Here is a 17,831-nt window from a genome sequence, read left to right on the forward strand (position 1 = left end):
AAACATTTCCGGGAGTGAAATTTTTACTGTTTTAAATTACGCCTAGTCACTCTTGTCATGAATGCATAAAATCCGCTGTCTATAATAGAGGAGACTAGCCAAAGATCTAATTTACACTTCGCAATCAAGGTGCATAGCTGAACCAGACCCGAAGCATAATCGTGCCATTACTAGCACCGCAAGTATTTTTCTTCTTCAAGCTGTGCCTTGAGGCTACGGTCCCCTAAAGTCTCGACCTGTCAATATGTTTGTTAAACAAAAGAACTCGAGACAAAGAGACGACAAACTAGGTACTAATGATAGAGCAACGGTATGACTCACGGCAGCCATGAGCAAGACGAGGAGCTAATTATAACGTCGTTTTTACTCATTTATTTCCGTCACGGATGCGACGGACATTCAGACATTTGTTTAAATCATTATCTATTAAAAAGCGAGTCCAGCAGCTAGGGGCCGGGAGAAGCGATTTCGTGAGAATGTCGGACATCCGACGCCGAATATTTCGAGTCCATTGTTGAATCCTGACGATATCGCTTAATATAATACTTTTGTCCGTCGCGCGAGTACTAAATTATTGCCGCGGATCGTGTCGCCGGTCCGTTTCGCAACGTTCGCTCGCGGCCATGTTTAACCATCCCGTACATTTGTCCGTCGGTTGTCTACGCGATAATAAAATTCTGCGCTTAATGGGCACGGAGCGCAGGACGGCGCAATGATAAATCGATGGAGATGCCCGCCATTACCGTTCGTATTAAAACGTGTGTTTACTGCTGATTGCCGAGGAATCCGTAGTTACCCGGTGACACGCTAGATCTTATGCAACTATCCATCTCTCTGGGTCGCCTGCCGCGTAGTATACCACCGCCGACCTCGTCACGTTGACAAAAATGGCATAATTTGGTCAGAAACATGGGAGAATTTATGCTCCTGTCTGCTCTTTTCATTCTTTTGCCTCTCGGGTCCGAGCTGATGTTTAACGTGTTAACCCTTTGCAGTCGAAGTGATTTCGACTCCTGAAATGGTGAAACAGAATTTAGTGTACTGTAAAAATAGTATATTAACAGTAGAACTACCGAGTAATAAATACAACCTAATACTAATAATTTTATTCTAACATGTGCTGCAAGTTCGTTCAAAGATTTCTGATGAGAATATTTTTATAATTTTAGTATTTGTGAGAGGAACAATTAGGAACCAGCAATGTTGACTTTGGTTCGGTAGTTCTAGTGTTAATTATACAATGGTAATTTTTAATGGCGTCTCGGAGTCTCGGAATGGTTGAGACAGTTCCGTGCTCGAGACGACGATCAGTTTTCGATCTCCAATCGAACGTCCTCGAATGATCGAATCGCCTCTGACGAGTTGTCTCGATTGAAAACGTTGCAGCGAACGCAGGAGTCGCTCCGATGAGTATGCAGAATCTTGTCACCCTGGCAGCCATGACCGGTGGGAATAGCAACCTTCAAGTGTCGCCAAACAGTGAGTAGCGAAACTTGCACGGCACCGGAATCTATAGATAGTGACGATCGTATAGTTTGTCATCTGTCTCGCTCTCTTTACCTGTCTCTGTTTCTCCGTCTCCTCCTTCCGATCCTCCTGTTAGACTGTAAACAAAATGAAAACGGCGTGCTTTCGGCGATGTTCGCTTGAACGTGACATTAAGTCTTGAATAACAGCATGCCAGGCCGGCCTCGTTCGAACGGAAACTCGGTGAACGCATGCCGATCCTAACAACGTTTCCACGTGATTCAAATTACACCTGTCGCGATGTAATAACCGCGGACTAGCGTGTCGGAACTGTCTGTTGTGATACTGTGTATGTTTGTGCGCACGCAAAGACCACTTGCTGTACCGAAACGTGTGCTGTGCTTTTCAATCGTTAATCCTGATCGTCGACGATCCCTCAGCCCTTTGCGGTTCCATATCGACTATAATTGGACATTTCGTTCCAGCCGATCTCATATCAAATCTTTTCAATTCTTCTCAGTGATCTCCGTGCAGTCGAAAGAAAAATCGTGTACGCATTAATAGCAGTAAAACCGAGAACAGAAATTTCTCTCTTTAACAATTTGAACAAGTTTGCGTGGTAAGTTTGTGCCAATTTCTGTTCGTAATTGGAACGAGGATTAGCTGGAACGCAAGTTGTGACTAACAACACACCGCGGAGGGTTGACGGTGTATAGCATGAAAGAATGTTTGCTCGAGTCGAATCGACTTCGACCTGGCGGATGCCACCGGGAATAATTGTCTCGCAACAATTGGCCGGGCGTTGCACGAATTGCGAATACCTTATATCGTAGCGAGTCACGGCTAAGTAAATTTCTCGTCGAAGTTTACGTGCTGAATATGTAAACACGTAACTAACTCCGCTTGTTAATATCGTGAACGTGTTCTGTGTTTCAGCGTTAAGCGGACTGGCGAATTCGACAGCAGGTATGTCGCTATGTACGTGTCGCATTGCCTGGTATAGTATTAACAGTTACTAAATTAATTTCGATCGTTTAGACGGATTCTAATCTCGTTCGCTGTTTCGATAGTCGCTTAAAGACGACGCGACGGGAACACGCGCACGGAATGGACGCGACCGTACCAGTACACCGAACGTATAGTGCACACATACGGGTACATACGGGGCTGTCGCATTCATGCGTGTGCGGCCATCCTCGTTATCAGCCACATTTAATCTTATACTAATCGTGTACGCTTCAAGACGACCATACGTCCCGATATCGTTCTTTATTATCTTTATCCCACCGCTGTAAACGGTTGTGTAAGTAAAGTTTGTTGCCTGCTGCGCGTGCTGTGACTCTCCCGGTGCCCCAAATGCTTTCTACGTTATCGATGATCGTTCGATGTATCGAGGACTCTTAAATTTCACCGCGCGCACCGTTTTTTTGGTACTCTGAACCTCGTCCGAAAGTTGCAAAACGAAAACGACACAGCAGGGAGCAACGATCATTTCCAAGTTTGCAATTTGCAATTTATACGTGATACACGAAAGTATCTGTATCTAACCATATACCTCTCTCTCACTCTCTCTCTCTCTCTCTTTCTTTTTCTCTCCTTATCTGCTGTCTCTTTAAATTGATTCCGATCAAGATTTTTCTTTTGATCCTCTCATGTGATGCGCGCATCAGAGATTTAATATACACGTTTTTTTTCTCGTGCGTAGCTGTCCTTCTTGGAAAGACCGGGAACACAGGTGAGAAGAAATCAAAGAAATTCTCTCTTTTCTCTCTTTTTTCTCTCTCTCTCTCTTTTTCTATTTCTCAGTCGTGTATCTCTTTCATAATTCCACTATCATCCCATCTAGCTCCTGGTCCACGTACGCCCTCGCACATGTACATGTACATATTTCATCACTAATTTGATTTGTAATTACTGTTGGCCGTTTAATCGATGGAACGAAGCTCACCCAGCACTCGTCCGTCCAGCTCTGTATTAATTAGGCTTGAATTTGTGCACGCCGTTTCATGTCGAAATGTTGGCGCTGCGGAAAATGTTTCTTTCGCCATCGGAATTGGAAATGTTCGTTTCCGGTGAGCTCCGTGCGCATACGCTTCAAAAAAAGACCCGGAATAATTCTGTTCGAAACGATTGTCGATCGAACAAGTCGACTATTGACCTAACAACATCCGGAATCGTAGTGTATCACCGCGGTGTTCATACGGTACTTACGCAAAACGCTTTCTCTACATGACAATAACAAAGTTACTTGTAACATTAACGTACGTTCCAGGTATATCGTAGATAGAGCTATGTTTATTCCACGTAGCTCCTTCTCTTTTTTTTTCTTGTTTGTTTATCGGTGTCGTAGCATGCGGCATGCCAAGCGGCTGGGAATTATTTTTGGAGTAACTTGTGGACAGCGTCGATCAGGCATGGGCCGTTCCCTTTGCTCCCGGAGCGCTCCGGATTGCCCCGAGAGCAATGATCGAGGAGGACCCCGAGTAGGCGTGGTTTCGTTGCTCTCGACTGCGATGGAGTCAGAGCAGTGCCCTACACAGTAAAATGATAGTTCCTCCTGATTTCAGTATCCTCTAATAATCAATATTCTCTGAAAGCTTCACTCCGAAGTCCAAAAATGATTTCTCTATATACAAGTGGGCGTGGCCTTGTTGAGACCTACGCTCTCTCCTAATTCCTATATCCCCCTAGAAGCAAATATCCCCTAAATGTCTAGCTTCGAAGATCACAATAATTTTTGTCTGTATTATTTACTCTGAGTGGGCGTGGCCTTGTTGCTCTTGACTCTAACGGAACCCGACCAGTGGCCCACAGAGTAATCTATGCTCTCTCCTAGTCCCCATTCCCTACTAAAAGCAAATATCCCCTAAATATCTAGCTTTGAAGCTGACAATAATTTATTTCTTTATTAATTACTCTGAGTGGGCGCGGCCTTGTTGCTTTCGGCTCTAACAGAGCCCGACCAGTGGCCCGCAGAACAATCTACGCTCTCTCCTAGTTCCTATATCCTCCCAAAAGCAAATATCCCCCAAAACATCTAGCTTCGAAGCTCACAATTTTTTTCTTTATTAATTCCTCTGAGTGGGCGTGGCCTTGTTGCTCGCGGCTCTAACAGAGGCCGACCACTGGCCCGCAGAACAATCTACGCTCTCTCCTAGTTCCTATATCCCCCCAAAAGCAAATATCCCCTAAACATCTAGCTTCGAAGCTCACAATTTTCTCTTTATTAATTCCCCAGAGTGGGCGTGGCCTTGTTGCTCTCGGCTCTAACAGAGGCCGACCACTGGCCCGCAGAACAATCTACGCTCTCTCCTAGTTCCTATATCCCCCCAAAAGCAAATATCCCCTAAACATCTAGCTTCGAAGCTCACAATTTTTTCTTTATTAATTCCTCTGAGTGGGCGTGGCCTTGTTGCTCTCGGCTCTAACAGAGGCCGACCACTGGCCCGCAGAACAATCTACGCTCTCTCCTAGTTCCTATATCCCCCCAAAAGCAAATATCCCCTAAACATCTAGCTTCGAAGCTCACAATTTTCTCTTTATTAATTCCCCAGAGTGGGCGTGGCCTTGTTGCTCTCGGCTCTAACAGAGGCCGACCAGTGGCAATCTATGCTCTCTCTCCTAGTTTCTATACCCCCCTAAGAGGAAATCTCCTCTAAAAATGAAGATGACAATGATCCTTTTTCTGTGTAAATTTCTGAAAGTGGGCGTGGTTTTGATGCTCTCGCAGGAGCGAAGGCAATTTCCGCCCATGCCTGTCGTAGATAGTCGTGGATAGAGTATGTCGCGAGACGTCCAGACGTCGACGGAGCATAATTGACCGAATTGATTTCGGTTTTGAAGGGTCCACTGGTGGCAGTCTGAGTCCTGTGACGTCCCTGGCGCTGAACTCCTTGACGGGGACGCCGTTGAACGGGCTGCAAGACTCGTTGAGCAACGCGTACTCCAGCTTGCAACAATATGCGGGTAAGCCACGCGTCGAACTATAGTTACACCTAGCAATACTTGACTCATAAATGGCTAAATCTGTTGACTTATCTACTTGGACATGGTTCGTAAATGTGTTGTTCTAACGAGTGACTACTGTGCGCCTTAAAGCTCTCATTGGAAAGACGTCGGTGACCATGGAAAAGAAAGAATTGCATAGTGAGTAACAAGAGTGGAATGCCTGAATTTCAGTTCTCTATTATCGGTACGACACGAGTATACATGGCGTTCAAGCCAGGATTATTATTCTTTGGTTCTGTTCTACTTGCTTGCACGCGAGAGCCGACCAGCGAATGCTAGAAAACCTAAACTGGCGTTGACAATGTTTTTCGACTCGACGCAAGATGCAGCCGCGAATTCGATGCTCGGTGATTTCGATGCGCGCGAGAAACCGCCTGGTCTCGAACCATTAAATTGTTCGACGCTGACATTGATACTCCTTGACCCTCCTACTGTGTTCAAACAAACTTTCCACCTCCGATTTCGATATACGTTAAAACAACAATAACAGTGAATGCTCGATATATGTCAACAACACGAGTTTTGCCAGCGACGTGTATCGTGACACACCCGAGTTATGTTTACACTCCTCGAGGCCTCTCGAGGTAGTGGGGATAATTCCGCGGCGTTTATTATCCAGGCCTAGACGACATATATAGAGAAAACACTGTATTGCACTGGACGAGCACTGGAAACGATGTGAACACGATAGAAGGGTTAAACTGTTGCATTAATTTTTTCGCATGAGACGCGTACAGAGGAAATATACTTTTCAGTTTATTCTCACTTGGTTTAACAGTCGCAGATACCAACTCACGAGATCCGCAAAGCGCGATGAAATCGTTTTTCGCAACGGTTCAAAGGTGCGATCGTAAAATTGTAAAAGAAAGAAAAAAAAAAAGGAAAAGAGGACTGAATAATACGAAGAGAAATGAATGTAATAAAATCGTTTGATCGCGATCAAAGTCCGGATGCGAATCTGGTGGGCTGCGAAACGACGAATAAGAGAAAAGCGTTAGCTTCTTTCTGCGAGAACGGAACGCGTACGCGGACGATTGACGGTGTGCGCGGTTCTTTCAGGGTTCCCAGCGTTCACCGCGGCAGCGGCCGCGGCTGCGGCAGCCGCTCAGAAAGCGAAATTCGTCACCACCGACAAGCAGATAGAGGGTCCCGAGGGTTGCAACCTTTTTATCTACCACTTACCGCAGGAGTTCAGCGACACCGACCTCGTCACAACGTTTCTGCCTTTTGGGAACGTGATCTCCGCCAAGGTGTTCATCGACAAGCAAACACAACTGAGCAAATGCTTCGGTGAGTCACTTATCTCCAGGTCTGTCGCAAAAAAATTGTTAAAAATTTGTCCCGGTCGTTAATCGATCGGCGAATCGTTGCATCGTTCCGTTTCGAGTGAAACGATGCGCGAATGATGTTGAGCCTAGATAGCCAACAAGAGAACATGTTCAAGTTGTAAGATTTTGATGAAACACGAGTGGTAGGGTAAGGGACCCAATTACTGTGTATTAATTATACAGTCGAACCTGTTTTTGTGCGATTTCTTTTTATGCGGTATATGAATGCCAAAGGTGTCGGCATTATAGAACCCTTGTAATGGGGATCCAGCTTTGCAACAAATTCGAAAAGCATTTTCTTAAAATTGATAACAATTCCGAAAGGAGTTTGAAATTCCAAAAAGTACTTCGATCGTGTATATCTGGTTATCGTGACGTTTACAAGCAGCTGATGAAACGACCGTCGTCGCAAAAACTTATCACTGACTTCGTGGTAACAAAAACTAAATCAACTCTAATGTGTTCAAGTGACGAAAGCGATTTTGAACCAGTTCATCACAAGAAGATGCACGTTTTGGACTACGAGGAGTAGTATTGAATTATGTGCATTTTGAAAACTTCTTCATGTTTAAAATGAGAAATTAAATTTTTTTTTTACTGCTTCCATGTGCAATTTAATTATTTATTTTGTTTGGAACGCACTTTCTCGCTATTTCGTAAATCTTTGACATATTTTCTAAGTGGGACTTTTTTTACGCGGTTCCTCTCCACCGCATAACAAATTTTCTTTAATATGTTGTAAAAAATTATTTGTTATAGCTATTTATGAAGTTTCTGAATCTATATCTACCGCACAAAAACAGGTTTGACTGTTAAGAAATGTTAAGAAAGAGATATTAAATTCATTAAAATTAGTTAATATAGATGTTGTATATCTCTTTTTCAGTATATAGGCAAAGTAGTTGGTACCCCCACAGTAATGGGGTCACTCACCCTAGATTGAAACAGTTTTCAAAGACGAAGGTTGAGGGTGCATTTTTGGAGATATCTCGGGAAGTAGAGGTCGTAGCATAGTGAAACTTGTTTTATGTTGTATGTGACACTGTTTACGTGTGACACTATTTCGATTGAGTTGTGACGGAGGAAGATTTAGAGGAGGAAATGGATTGTTTTCAGGGTTCGTGTCGTACGACAACGCGGCGAGTGCGCAAGCAGCGATTCAGGCGATGAACGGTTTCCAGGTTGGCATGAAACGGCTGAAGGTCCAGCTGAAACGGTCCAAGGACGCATCGAAACCCTATTAGCCGGCGTCGCCCACCGTTCGTAGGTAGATACCAACCAACCAACCATCAACCAACCAGCCGACAAGGGCTCCTCGGATACCACGGCTCGGATCCAACGACCCTGGTGCCCATAATCAAAGAGCTCTCGGGGCGATCGATAAAGTCGCGTAAATCACTGAGATCGGGCTTGTGCTCCTCGATCCGTAGGAGGGACCATATATCAGATCGTTCCGAATCGTCTCGTATATTCGGATGGCTTCCTCCCTGTTAGGTCGCCTTCCAAAAACCGTCTCTAGTCAAAACAGTATTTCTCGATTATGATGATGACGATGGTGGTGTGGTGGTGGTGTCGTTGTTGTTGTTGCTGTTGTTGTTGTTGTTGTCGTCGTCGTCGTCGACACTACGGAGATTTTAGAGAGAGGGTGTCTCCTCTTAACGAGACACCGGACAAACTCTCGGGTACTCGTGTTGCGCGTCTCGCAACCTCCAAAGAGCCGTGCAATCATCCTTCGAAACGAGGCTGTGATAATCTTGAAGACTTGAACCTGTCGTCAAAAAACATATACACGTATTTCCGAATGTATTATATACATCTCGATTTTTGCGAGTTTACACTACTATATACACATATATATATATACATATATATTTCTTCTATTCGTTAGTCCGTCCATATATATATTTTTTCTGGTATTTTTTGTACCTACACACACGACACTCACACGCAAACACACATACACGAGAAAGTGTTCAACCTATACATATTATTCTTCGTGTCTCCTTCCACTTGTATTATTATTTGTATCCGTTCTCAATCGAACGATTCAACTGCTCCTCCTCGAACGCAACGGTCGGTGCAAGCATTTCGGTGTTCCTTTCGTTTTGTTTTTTTTTTTTTGTTCACTGGTGTATTTAATCCGGGAAAGTGTCGTTCGATCTTCGCACCAGTGGAGATGCTGCCGAACACGTGTTCGATCGATACCTATGTAGATGATCTAAGGAGACTCTCGAACGTTGCCCACTGATTTTCTGTACACGAAACAAATACGCGCTAATGTAATCGGCAACAGAGGTACAAATTTCGTTTGCATGCAGTCTGATATACGCTGGCAATTGTTAACGATGTTACGATGAACACCCAGACGTCGAATAAACACTTTTTAAACCGACTGTTAACGCTTTGATCCTAGGTGAGAACGAGTCACGATTAATCGAGTCGCGGGATTCCGACGACACGTGTTCTTACCGGCATTCTGTATTGTATCGTACTGCATTACGTTGCACTGTATTTTTTTGTGTACAGTATTCTCGGGACAAGGAGTTTTTAATCTGTGTTCCAAGTGCAATGACAAACCGCATACAATATATTATCCATCGTCATACGAGGCCTCGGCCGAGACAATACTTTTGTACATACATATAATGTGACAGCATCATAACAAGCATATACGCTCGCTTGCCAGTGCTCGTCCTCCAATTTTTTTCTCGGAGATGCGCAAGCCTGCACACTCTTTCTCTCTCTTTCTATCTCTCTCTATCTCTCTATCTCTCTCTCTTTCTCTCTCTAGGCCCCCTCACCGTCCCTCTCCGACCTTTTTCTCGCGCCAGTGGCGCGATCAAACTTCATTTCGTTGCGAACGGCTGCCAATCAAGCTTACTGTGCTAACTTTTGTGCACAAAGTGGAATTATGTACGTAAAGTTCTCACTAACATTCTCCGTTGTTGCCGACAAGCTTCTCTCCTCCAGGAGATTTAAACAAAAAAAAAAAGAAAAGACGAAAAAACAAAAAGAGAAACACATTCACAAAAAGGAAAAAAATACGCCGAGAAAACTGTAGTTCGCTTTGAGTTTTTTTTTCACGCGAGCTGAAAACCCAAAACCCCCTCAACCCCCCACCCCCCACGAAGATACCACGCTTCTCTATTTACTTTCTATGTTCTCGTTTAATCTACACACATGTCGTTCTCGTTTCTCGTTAATTTATACATATCAGTCCTTTATTACGCATTTTCGTAACCGAAGAGTGACGTGTCGGACACACCGTGCGGTCCCTCTTGCCGTACAGGTAGCAATCGAGTCGCCAACGGTCTACCTCACTAATCCGTCGTGTGATTACGCTACCACTATTTTTCGATTACGCAAACGCGCGCAGTCGGTTCCTCGTTCGTTGTACAGGGCACAAAACTCGGGAACATATTCCACTGTGACAGTAATATCACGCGAAGTTTGATGGTTAATTACGCTATGACGCTTTATTAGTTGTTAGTACTAACATTGCCGTGTTTTTTTTTTCTCTGGGATATCGCCGATCGTCGTGCACACCGGTTCGTCGACGCGTCGTTACAATGAACGAATACCGTTCGAAAAACTTTGAAAGGAACGCGTCGACGAATCGTATCGGCGAGAACGAAGCAACGCGACGAACCCGATTACCTAATCGTATCGATGCTCGACCGTTGATCAGCGTGCCTGCGTAACGTTGAACTTGTAGACAAGCGTAACGTCGCTACGAGAATCCTAAGGATCTATAGAGAAAAGACTGAGCAAACGTTTAAAACTGATCAATGGTTGAACGCGTCGTCGTCGCGTTGCTTGCGTTCGACGACGACGTATTGGCAAAATACCTGCGTACACGTTGCACGGTGTTGTAATTATTTGCTTGTGGTAACTATTAATTGATTGTCGCTGTTCCTTTTGATCGTCTAGATGATTCTAGAAACTGCGCCGCGGTGTACCGTCCGAGATGTTGTTCGTGTCCGTCCGACTCGGAGGCGCGAGAACTCTTAGATCCGCGGCGATCATCGAGAGAGAGAGTCGAGTCACCGTGCACGTTTGCCCAGGGAATTCCATATATCTCTGGTGTGTGGTGGTGACTAACCTGTCCGTGTGTTTGTTTGTGTGCCAGCAGGTGGCCTGTGACGTTGTGACCGTGTTCTCGATCGGAGTCGCCGTGCCATGTCAGTCTCAGTCAGTCAAATCGGTCAATCGTTCGATCGATCAGTCACGACTCCTTGGTCAGCCTCTTGATCAGTCATTCTGTGTCTGTCGGTGCCTGTGCACATCCGCCCGCTCTGTCTCCCGGGATACCCTAAAACGGGGTATCGTCGCCCACCATTAACCGTCTCCATGATCATCCGAACGATTCCGATCCCGATCCCGGTTCCGATTTCCGGTTCTCCACGCAGAGGAAACGAATCCGGCGAAAAAGAATCCCGAGGCAAACGAAAAAAAAAACAAAAAAAAAAACGAAAAAACCAAAAGAGAGAGAACAACCGAATCCATCCACCTACGAGCTACCTCCAGCGTTTCTATTTCGCGTAGATCGCGACACCACTGCGGTCGTAGTCGTCCGGTCTCCTTATCGGATCGTCGATTGGCTCGCCGATTCTCGATCGTGGCACGCGTGTTACGGCAACCCTAAACGGAGCCACTATAGAACCCGTTAGACAAAGAGAGAGAGAAGCGACGACGATGATCCTCCAAACCGGAGCTGCCATGGGGAAGCGTCGTTGGACTGGGAGAGAGAGATCGGTTCGATCCAACGGGACACACACGGATCAGACGAGCCGGGGAAATGTGTCGATCAAACGAGAACCGATAACGAAACCGAGACCGAGACCGAGACCGAGACCGAGATCGAGATCGAGATCGAGAACCAGAACGAAAAAGCCAACGGGAACGACGAGTATCGTTGCGAAGCGGAAGTCGGAGACATCGGCGCACGAGCACTGTGTTTTTTTTTATGTTCCTCGGGCTGAACTGTGACACACGCTATACATATATATATATATCTACCTTTTACTATCTATTTGTTTCTTTGTACGTGTACATATACGGGCGTACGCGCGACAAAACCGAACCGCGTACGCCAACTTTATCATCGGTAATCTCTGTGCTGTGCGTGTGTATGTATTGCTGGGCGTCCGATCGCCGATCCAAAAATCAGTCTCGACGATCGACCACGATCAGAGTGCAGCAAGTTTGTTCGCGATCGAGACGAATTTCCGGGGCGGAATCGGAGGACGACGAGACGAGTCTTGGAGACGCTGATCCTCCAAGGATCGCGAGCCGGCGATCCATCTCTCGTGGATCTATGTAATGTAAGATTATCTCGCGTACAATCACTAACTAAAGCTAACCGTCGAAGGGGTCGGACGTACACACAGAGCGCGCGGGCCCTCCGAACCGGGCGCACCCTTTGTACCATAAGAACGAGTTACGCTATCTGCACGGCTGTAATTAATTAGCAAAAAAAGAAAAGAAAAGAAACTATTACCGAGGATCGATGTCACAGATCGACTCGCTTGTTTTCTTTTTTGTTTTTCTTCGTCTCCGGGATCGCTGTCGGCGTCGCGAGAAAAATAAGAAAAGAAAAAGAAACTACGCGCCTGTTCATATGTAGATACACACACGGCTGGAATCGAGTTAATAGCGTGAGAGATGAAAAAAATTACAAAAAAGCGTAGGACAATGATGAGGGATAAGGGAGCCTGAGACACGTCGCGAGCCTAATCGAACCGGGTCTTCAGGATCCCCTCGGGGATCGCGGCACCACCGTGTCACCGTGTCGATCACGATGATGGTGTGACTGCGTGTAAAGGTGTAAATTTACCAAAAAGAAAGAACCAAAAAAAAAAAACAAACAAAAGAAAAGAAAAAAGACAAACAAGATGGAACAAGGAAATGTTGCGTAGGCGAGACGATACATAAATAGCATTTTTTAATGACTTTGTGATAACGTTGTACCGTATATAGGATTGGACTAGGGTCGCTTGTCAAAGTGTATGTATGTGTGTGCATGTTGTGTACGAGTGCGAGCGAGAGAGAGAGAGAGAGAGAGAGAGAGAGAGATAGAGCGAATCTGTGAGCGAATCTGTGTGACGTAAGCGTGGCACGAGAAACTTAACGACGGCAAATTTCGGAAACGAGTGTTGTCTCGTCAGTGGGCGGCTCTCGCCAAAAAACCGCGCGCGCACGCAATCGTTCTCTATCTTTCATTTTTTTCCCGCCCCCGAATTTCTTTTTTTCTTTTTCATCGACCCGTACCAACAGCATATCTTCTCTGTCGTTTATTCGTGTTTTATGATCTCTGTGTTTGGCTTCGAACCCTGACGGACGTGTGTGCCCATCGAGACGAACTTTCGGTACTTTTTAGGACGTAAAGAAATTTTTCGAATAGGAACGCTGCTCACGACGATCACTCGCGGATCGATCTTGGGTCGTAGATCCTACGACCGTCTTTGTTAACTCTGTTTTATTCCTGTCGTCTAGCGTTTTCTTTTTTTACGTCGCGAAACGAACGTATAGATACGACTAGAACCGTCTTTTTTAATCCGTTCTCGAAGAGGAAGGTTTCGGGTCGAGAACGCACGCGATCGTCGTTGCCGATGCAAGATTCATCTCGGTTTTAGGTACTTAATTATCGTCGGGAAACCTTCGCGATTTCTTGCGTGGGAGAGAAGAAGAAATCGGAGAGAGTTCGGTGTATCCGGTGTACTCGAGCCTATAACCGTGCAAGCACGAAACAAGAAGAAGAAGAAGAAGAAGAAGTAACGATGTGAAAACATTGAAAGAGAAAAATATATTCCATCGAATCGAGTATAGCTCGATTTGAAACCGACTAAAGCGATTGAACTGATCATTTTCATTTTACGTTAAGTGTGTCACGCTTATCCGCGTCGACCGGACAAGTTTCTTTGGAGAATGTGGTAAAATTATTTTTTATATCCACTCGGAAGAAACTCTTGAACGGTAGAATCGCAGGATAGCACGAGGAAGATAGACGACAGCATTTTTTAGAGAAATTTGTCTCGGTGATGACGGCTAAGGGTGTCAATGTTAACGCGAGAAACGAAAACTCTTTCTTTGTCTGTTTCTCTATCTCTGTCGAAGTCGCTTCCGTGAATCGTCGTTCTAGCTACGCCCTTTTTCTTCTTTCCTCTTCGCGATTCAAGGGATCCTTTCAGTTCGAAGCTCCAGCCACGATTTTCGCTTCGCGTGGCGCTTGTTTCTCGAACACGAGGCAAGCTGTTTTCTGATACGATCACATAATTCACACGCACGCGTCAAACCAAATGAACGGAGACGCGACTGACGCCGATCAATTAGGCCAGTCCTGCGAAACAACCGGACGTGCAATCTGCTCCACTGAAAACCGATCTCTTAAGTCTCTTAAGTCGAAAATAGCCGACTAATTCGATAACTGTCGCAATGGCAAGCGTAAATTACGGCGAATTCTCGATATATGTCAACAAGGATTAAATGTCCAGGAGACATACCTATGTTATGTTTACCCTCCTCGGCGTTCGAGGTAGTGGGGATAATTCCGCGACGTTTATCATCCAGGCCTCGACGACATATATAGAGAAATCACTGTATTCTTCGGCAGAATGCGATCGAGCGAAAACGACAGTCTTTAAAGTAACTATGACGCGGAATATCGATTTAATTTTTATCATTTTCGGGTATGTTGGTTCAGAATGATAGTATCGGTTTTCAATGGAGATGAATCGGTACGTGAACGAGACCCGGCCGTCATCGCGCTTCGTGCAAATTACCAAAGACGTCTCTTTAACGAAATCCATGTACTTATGCACCGTGAACGACTAATTCCCTCAGAGACACATTGTTCAGCCGATAAACATTTTTACTTAACACGAGAATCAATCACGTCCTTGAGTCTTACGTCTCGCGTAAGTACAAGTGGAGTACCTAGTCAAAAGTAACATTTACGATTTAATATATCACCATTTATGTTCGTGTCATCCTTCTCACCGCATTCTATTTTTCTGGCACGCGCGTTAACATCGTCGTTTAATGCTGCTATTAATTATTCGCTATCACCATGGTCACTATTATTATTGCCGTCATTATTATTATTATTATTATTGCTACGTTCACCTTTACCGACGATTATCCTTATCCTTATTATTATTATTACAATTTATTGCTATCGTTGTCGGTAGACTATTATATTATGACGTAATTCTTATTATCGCTATGATTCTTGGTGGTATCGTTACTATAAAACTTTATTATTATCCTTAATGTTACTTTTGTATCTATTATTATTACGATGATGATGATGATGATGGTTATTATTATTATTAATAATATTATTATTATTACCCGCGATTTGTAGCAATGGTGATTACGATTATCCATGTATTATTATCATTTTGTTGATATTGAACGTTTAATGTTAGACAATTGTTACGAGGCAGCGCGAATCTTTTTGTCGCGACCGCGGCCGCAAGAAATTTTTTGTATCGATTTTTACAAAACCCTGTTTTTCGAACGAGTCGAAGCGGACACGGATCACTCGTGTCGATGTACTTAAAAAGAAAGTCAATTCTTTTACCTGCGAATGCCATTTTTAAACGTTCGAAGCATTTTAAATGTGTGCTCGCGGAAATCATTGGCGCGCGCGCGTGCGCTCCGCGTCGCGTCGCGTCGCGTCGCTACGCCGATGCGAGACGATCGATCGCATCGAATGAAATTACACGCGACAGCCGAGTGAAACCAAATGACGTGATCCTGTTCGTCCTGCGTCATCGTAACTACCATTACTATCAGTACCAACACGTAATTTATCATTACCACTAGAGTATACGTATTTTTCTTTTTTCGTTTTTAAAAAAAGATGCAAGAGAGACACGCAACCCGTGCGACGATCACGTTCTTTGGATGTATACGTCGACCGCTTGCAAATGTTAACAGATTACGATTACTTTATTTTGCTGTTTTATTCTCTTGTAGAACTTGTTTTTTTTTTTGTTTTCTTTATCCTCTATATTAATTTTTTTTTAATTTTAAATTTGTGCGTCCATCGCGTTCGTTTTCCTTGGTGCTCTTCAAAAAAAAAAAAAAAAAAAAAACGTACGATCGAATCGGGCACGATCGTTCGTGACAACTTCGAATCGGTGATTTCCGGCGGAAGGGATCCATTCGATCCGATCCCGTTCGGAAAGATCCGAATCGATGGTCTACGTCTCGATCGATCGCGAGTTGAAATTGTTCATCGCATCGGGTACCAACGAACGATCGACGAATCGCACGACGACGATCGTGAAATCAAATCAAAGAGATACCAAATTTCACCGCCAAAACGCAAAGTACTGTCCCCCTCTTGTGCGCGCTATAGAGAAATTTATAGACAAAACGCGCGTGTATCATGTGTACGTGTGTGTATGCGTGTATTATAACATGGAGAGGCAAAAAAAAAATGAAAGGAAGAGCAAAAGATGGAAGTCTATATGTAATTCTATACATATATATATGTACACACGTATATCACGTCTGGGCATTACGTGTGTTTTGTGTATGTGCGTATGTGCGTATACAGATACATGTATTCGAATAATCAATGTATATTTTACGTGCGCTATCGTTGTTGAACGTGACTATCCGCGTCTCCCACCACATTGTGTTGATGATGACCGTGTAAGAGAAAGGACTTTTTCGTTATCTTTTTATTATTATTTTTTCTCCTTTTTTCTTTCTTTTTTTTTTTTCTTTCTCGTCCCCTCCTTTATATTTTTAGTGCACCCCCGTTCGACCGATCGTCGAGGAACGGTCAGCGTGAAACGAGACGAAAGATTTGTCGACTTCTAAGAATTTTTTCGTTTCCTTCGTGTCGTATACCGCAATCAGCATGTGGCGTATGTCAAATTAATAATACATTGTATTTATTTTGTTGGTTTAATTTCTTCTTTGCTTTTACCGCCTGCCGACACCCCCCACTCCCCACCGCAGCTCCCATTTTCGTTCCTTCCATCACGTACTCCCGTTTCTTATCGTTAGCTGCCGCTCCACCGCCGCGATTCGAAGCTTTTTCAATTTGATACAATAATATTTTCGTGACCTATTCTTTTTAAAAAATTCACCAAAGATTCTCGGTGCTCCGCCAGCATTACAGCTAGGGCTGTGCGAGAACCTCAAATTTCGGGTCGGGTTGGGAACACGAAATCTTTTCGGGCTCGGGACGGGTACCCGAAAATTTCGAGATTCCCGAAAAATTCGGGATGCGCATCACGAATTATTTTCAAGAGTGCCATATGCTATACTCTCGAAATTTTCGGGAAACCCGATTCCTTCAGGGAATCTCGAAATTTTCGGGAATCTGGAAATTTTTGGGGAAACCCGATTCTTTCGAGAATCTCGAAATTTTCGGGAAACCCGATTCCTTCTGGAATCTCGAAATTTTCGGGAATCTGGAAATTTTGGGGGAGACCCGATTCTTTCTGGAATCTCGAAATTTTCGGGAATCTGGAAATTTTTGGGGAAACCCGATTCTTTCGAGAATCTCGAAATTTTCGGGAAACCCGATTCCTTCTGGAATCTCGAAATTTTCGGGAATCTGGAAATTTTGGGGGAGACCCGATTCTTTCTGGAATCTCGAAATTTTCGGGAATCTGGAAATTTTTGGGGAAACCTGATTCTTTCAGGAATCTCGAAATTTTCGGGAACCCGACCCGAATCGACCCGACCATGGGGTTCCCGATATTTCGGGTTCTCGCAGAGCCCTAATTACAGCAGATCGGAACGAGCGCGTGCGATCTTCGGCAATTGTTTCGCGTCCCAAAGTGTTTCAAAGTCATTCCTCCTCGACAAGACGTAAATGTCGAAGTGTAAGTACTATGCGTGGTAAAATTGACGAGGACGAGAAGTTGCTGCGCGAGGAGTTGAACGACGGTCTCTCCCGACAAGACAGACTTCATCGGTCATCTTTGTTATCTCCTCCGGCACTAACAACGCTTTCTATATTATATTGTTACATTTGCGTCTGTCCGTTGCAGTGCGAGC

The 17,831-nt window shown here is 44.5% G+C and overlaps 1 protein-coding gene across 17 annotated transcripts in view; it reads left to right on the plus strand.

Annotated features, from left to right (window-relative positions):
• LOC143355136 (CUGBP Elav-like family member 1-A) overlaps positions 1 to 16,731 on the plus strand; it is a 323,381-nt gene extending 306,650 nt beyond the window's left edge. For 4 of the 17 annotated variants that reach the window (XM_076789681.1, XM_076789679.1, XM_076789680.1 and 1 more), the window contains exons 9-16: positions 1,387 to 1,479; positions 2,404 to 2,445; positions 3,173 to 3,202; positions 5,311 to 5,433; positions 5,566 to 5,613; positions 6,535 to 6,765; positions 7,920 to 8,070; positions 10,933 to 16,731. In XM_076789681.1, coding sequence (XP_076645796.1) covers positions 1,387 to 1,479; positions 2,404 to 2,445; positions 3,173 to 3,202; positions 5,311 to 5,433; positions 5,566 to 5,613; positions 6,535 to 6,765; positions 7,920 to 8,047 — 695 coding nt within the window. In that variant the 3' untranslated portion in view covers positions 8,048 to 8,070; positions 10,933 to 16,731. The remainder of the gene's footprint in view (positions 1 to 1,386; positions 1,480 to 2,403; positions 2,446 to 3,172; positions 3,203 to 5,310; positions 5,434 to 5,565; positions 5,614 to 6,534; positions 6,766 to 7,919; positions 8,071 to 10,932) is intronic. The other 13 variants (XM_076789686.1, XM_076789684.1, XM_076789688.1 and 10 more) reach the window with 9 other exon arrangements.
• Positions 16,732 to 17,831: the final 1,100 nt, after the last annotated feature.

The sequence above is a fragment of the Halictus rubicundus genome, chromosome 6 (genome assembly GCF_050948215.1).
Source record: "Halictus rubicundus isolate RS-2024b chromosome 6, iyHalRubi1_principal, whole genome shotgun sequence".
Taxonomy (NCBI): domain Eukaryota; kingdom Metazoa; phylum Arthropoda; class Insecta; order Hymenoptera; family Halictidae; genus Halictus; species Halictus rubicundus.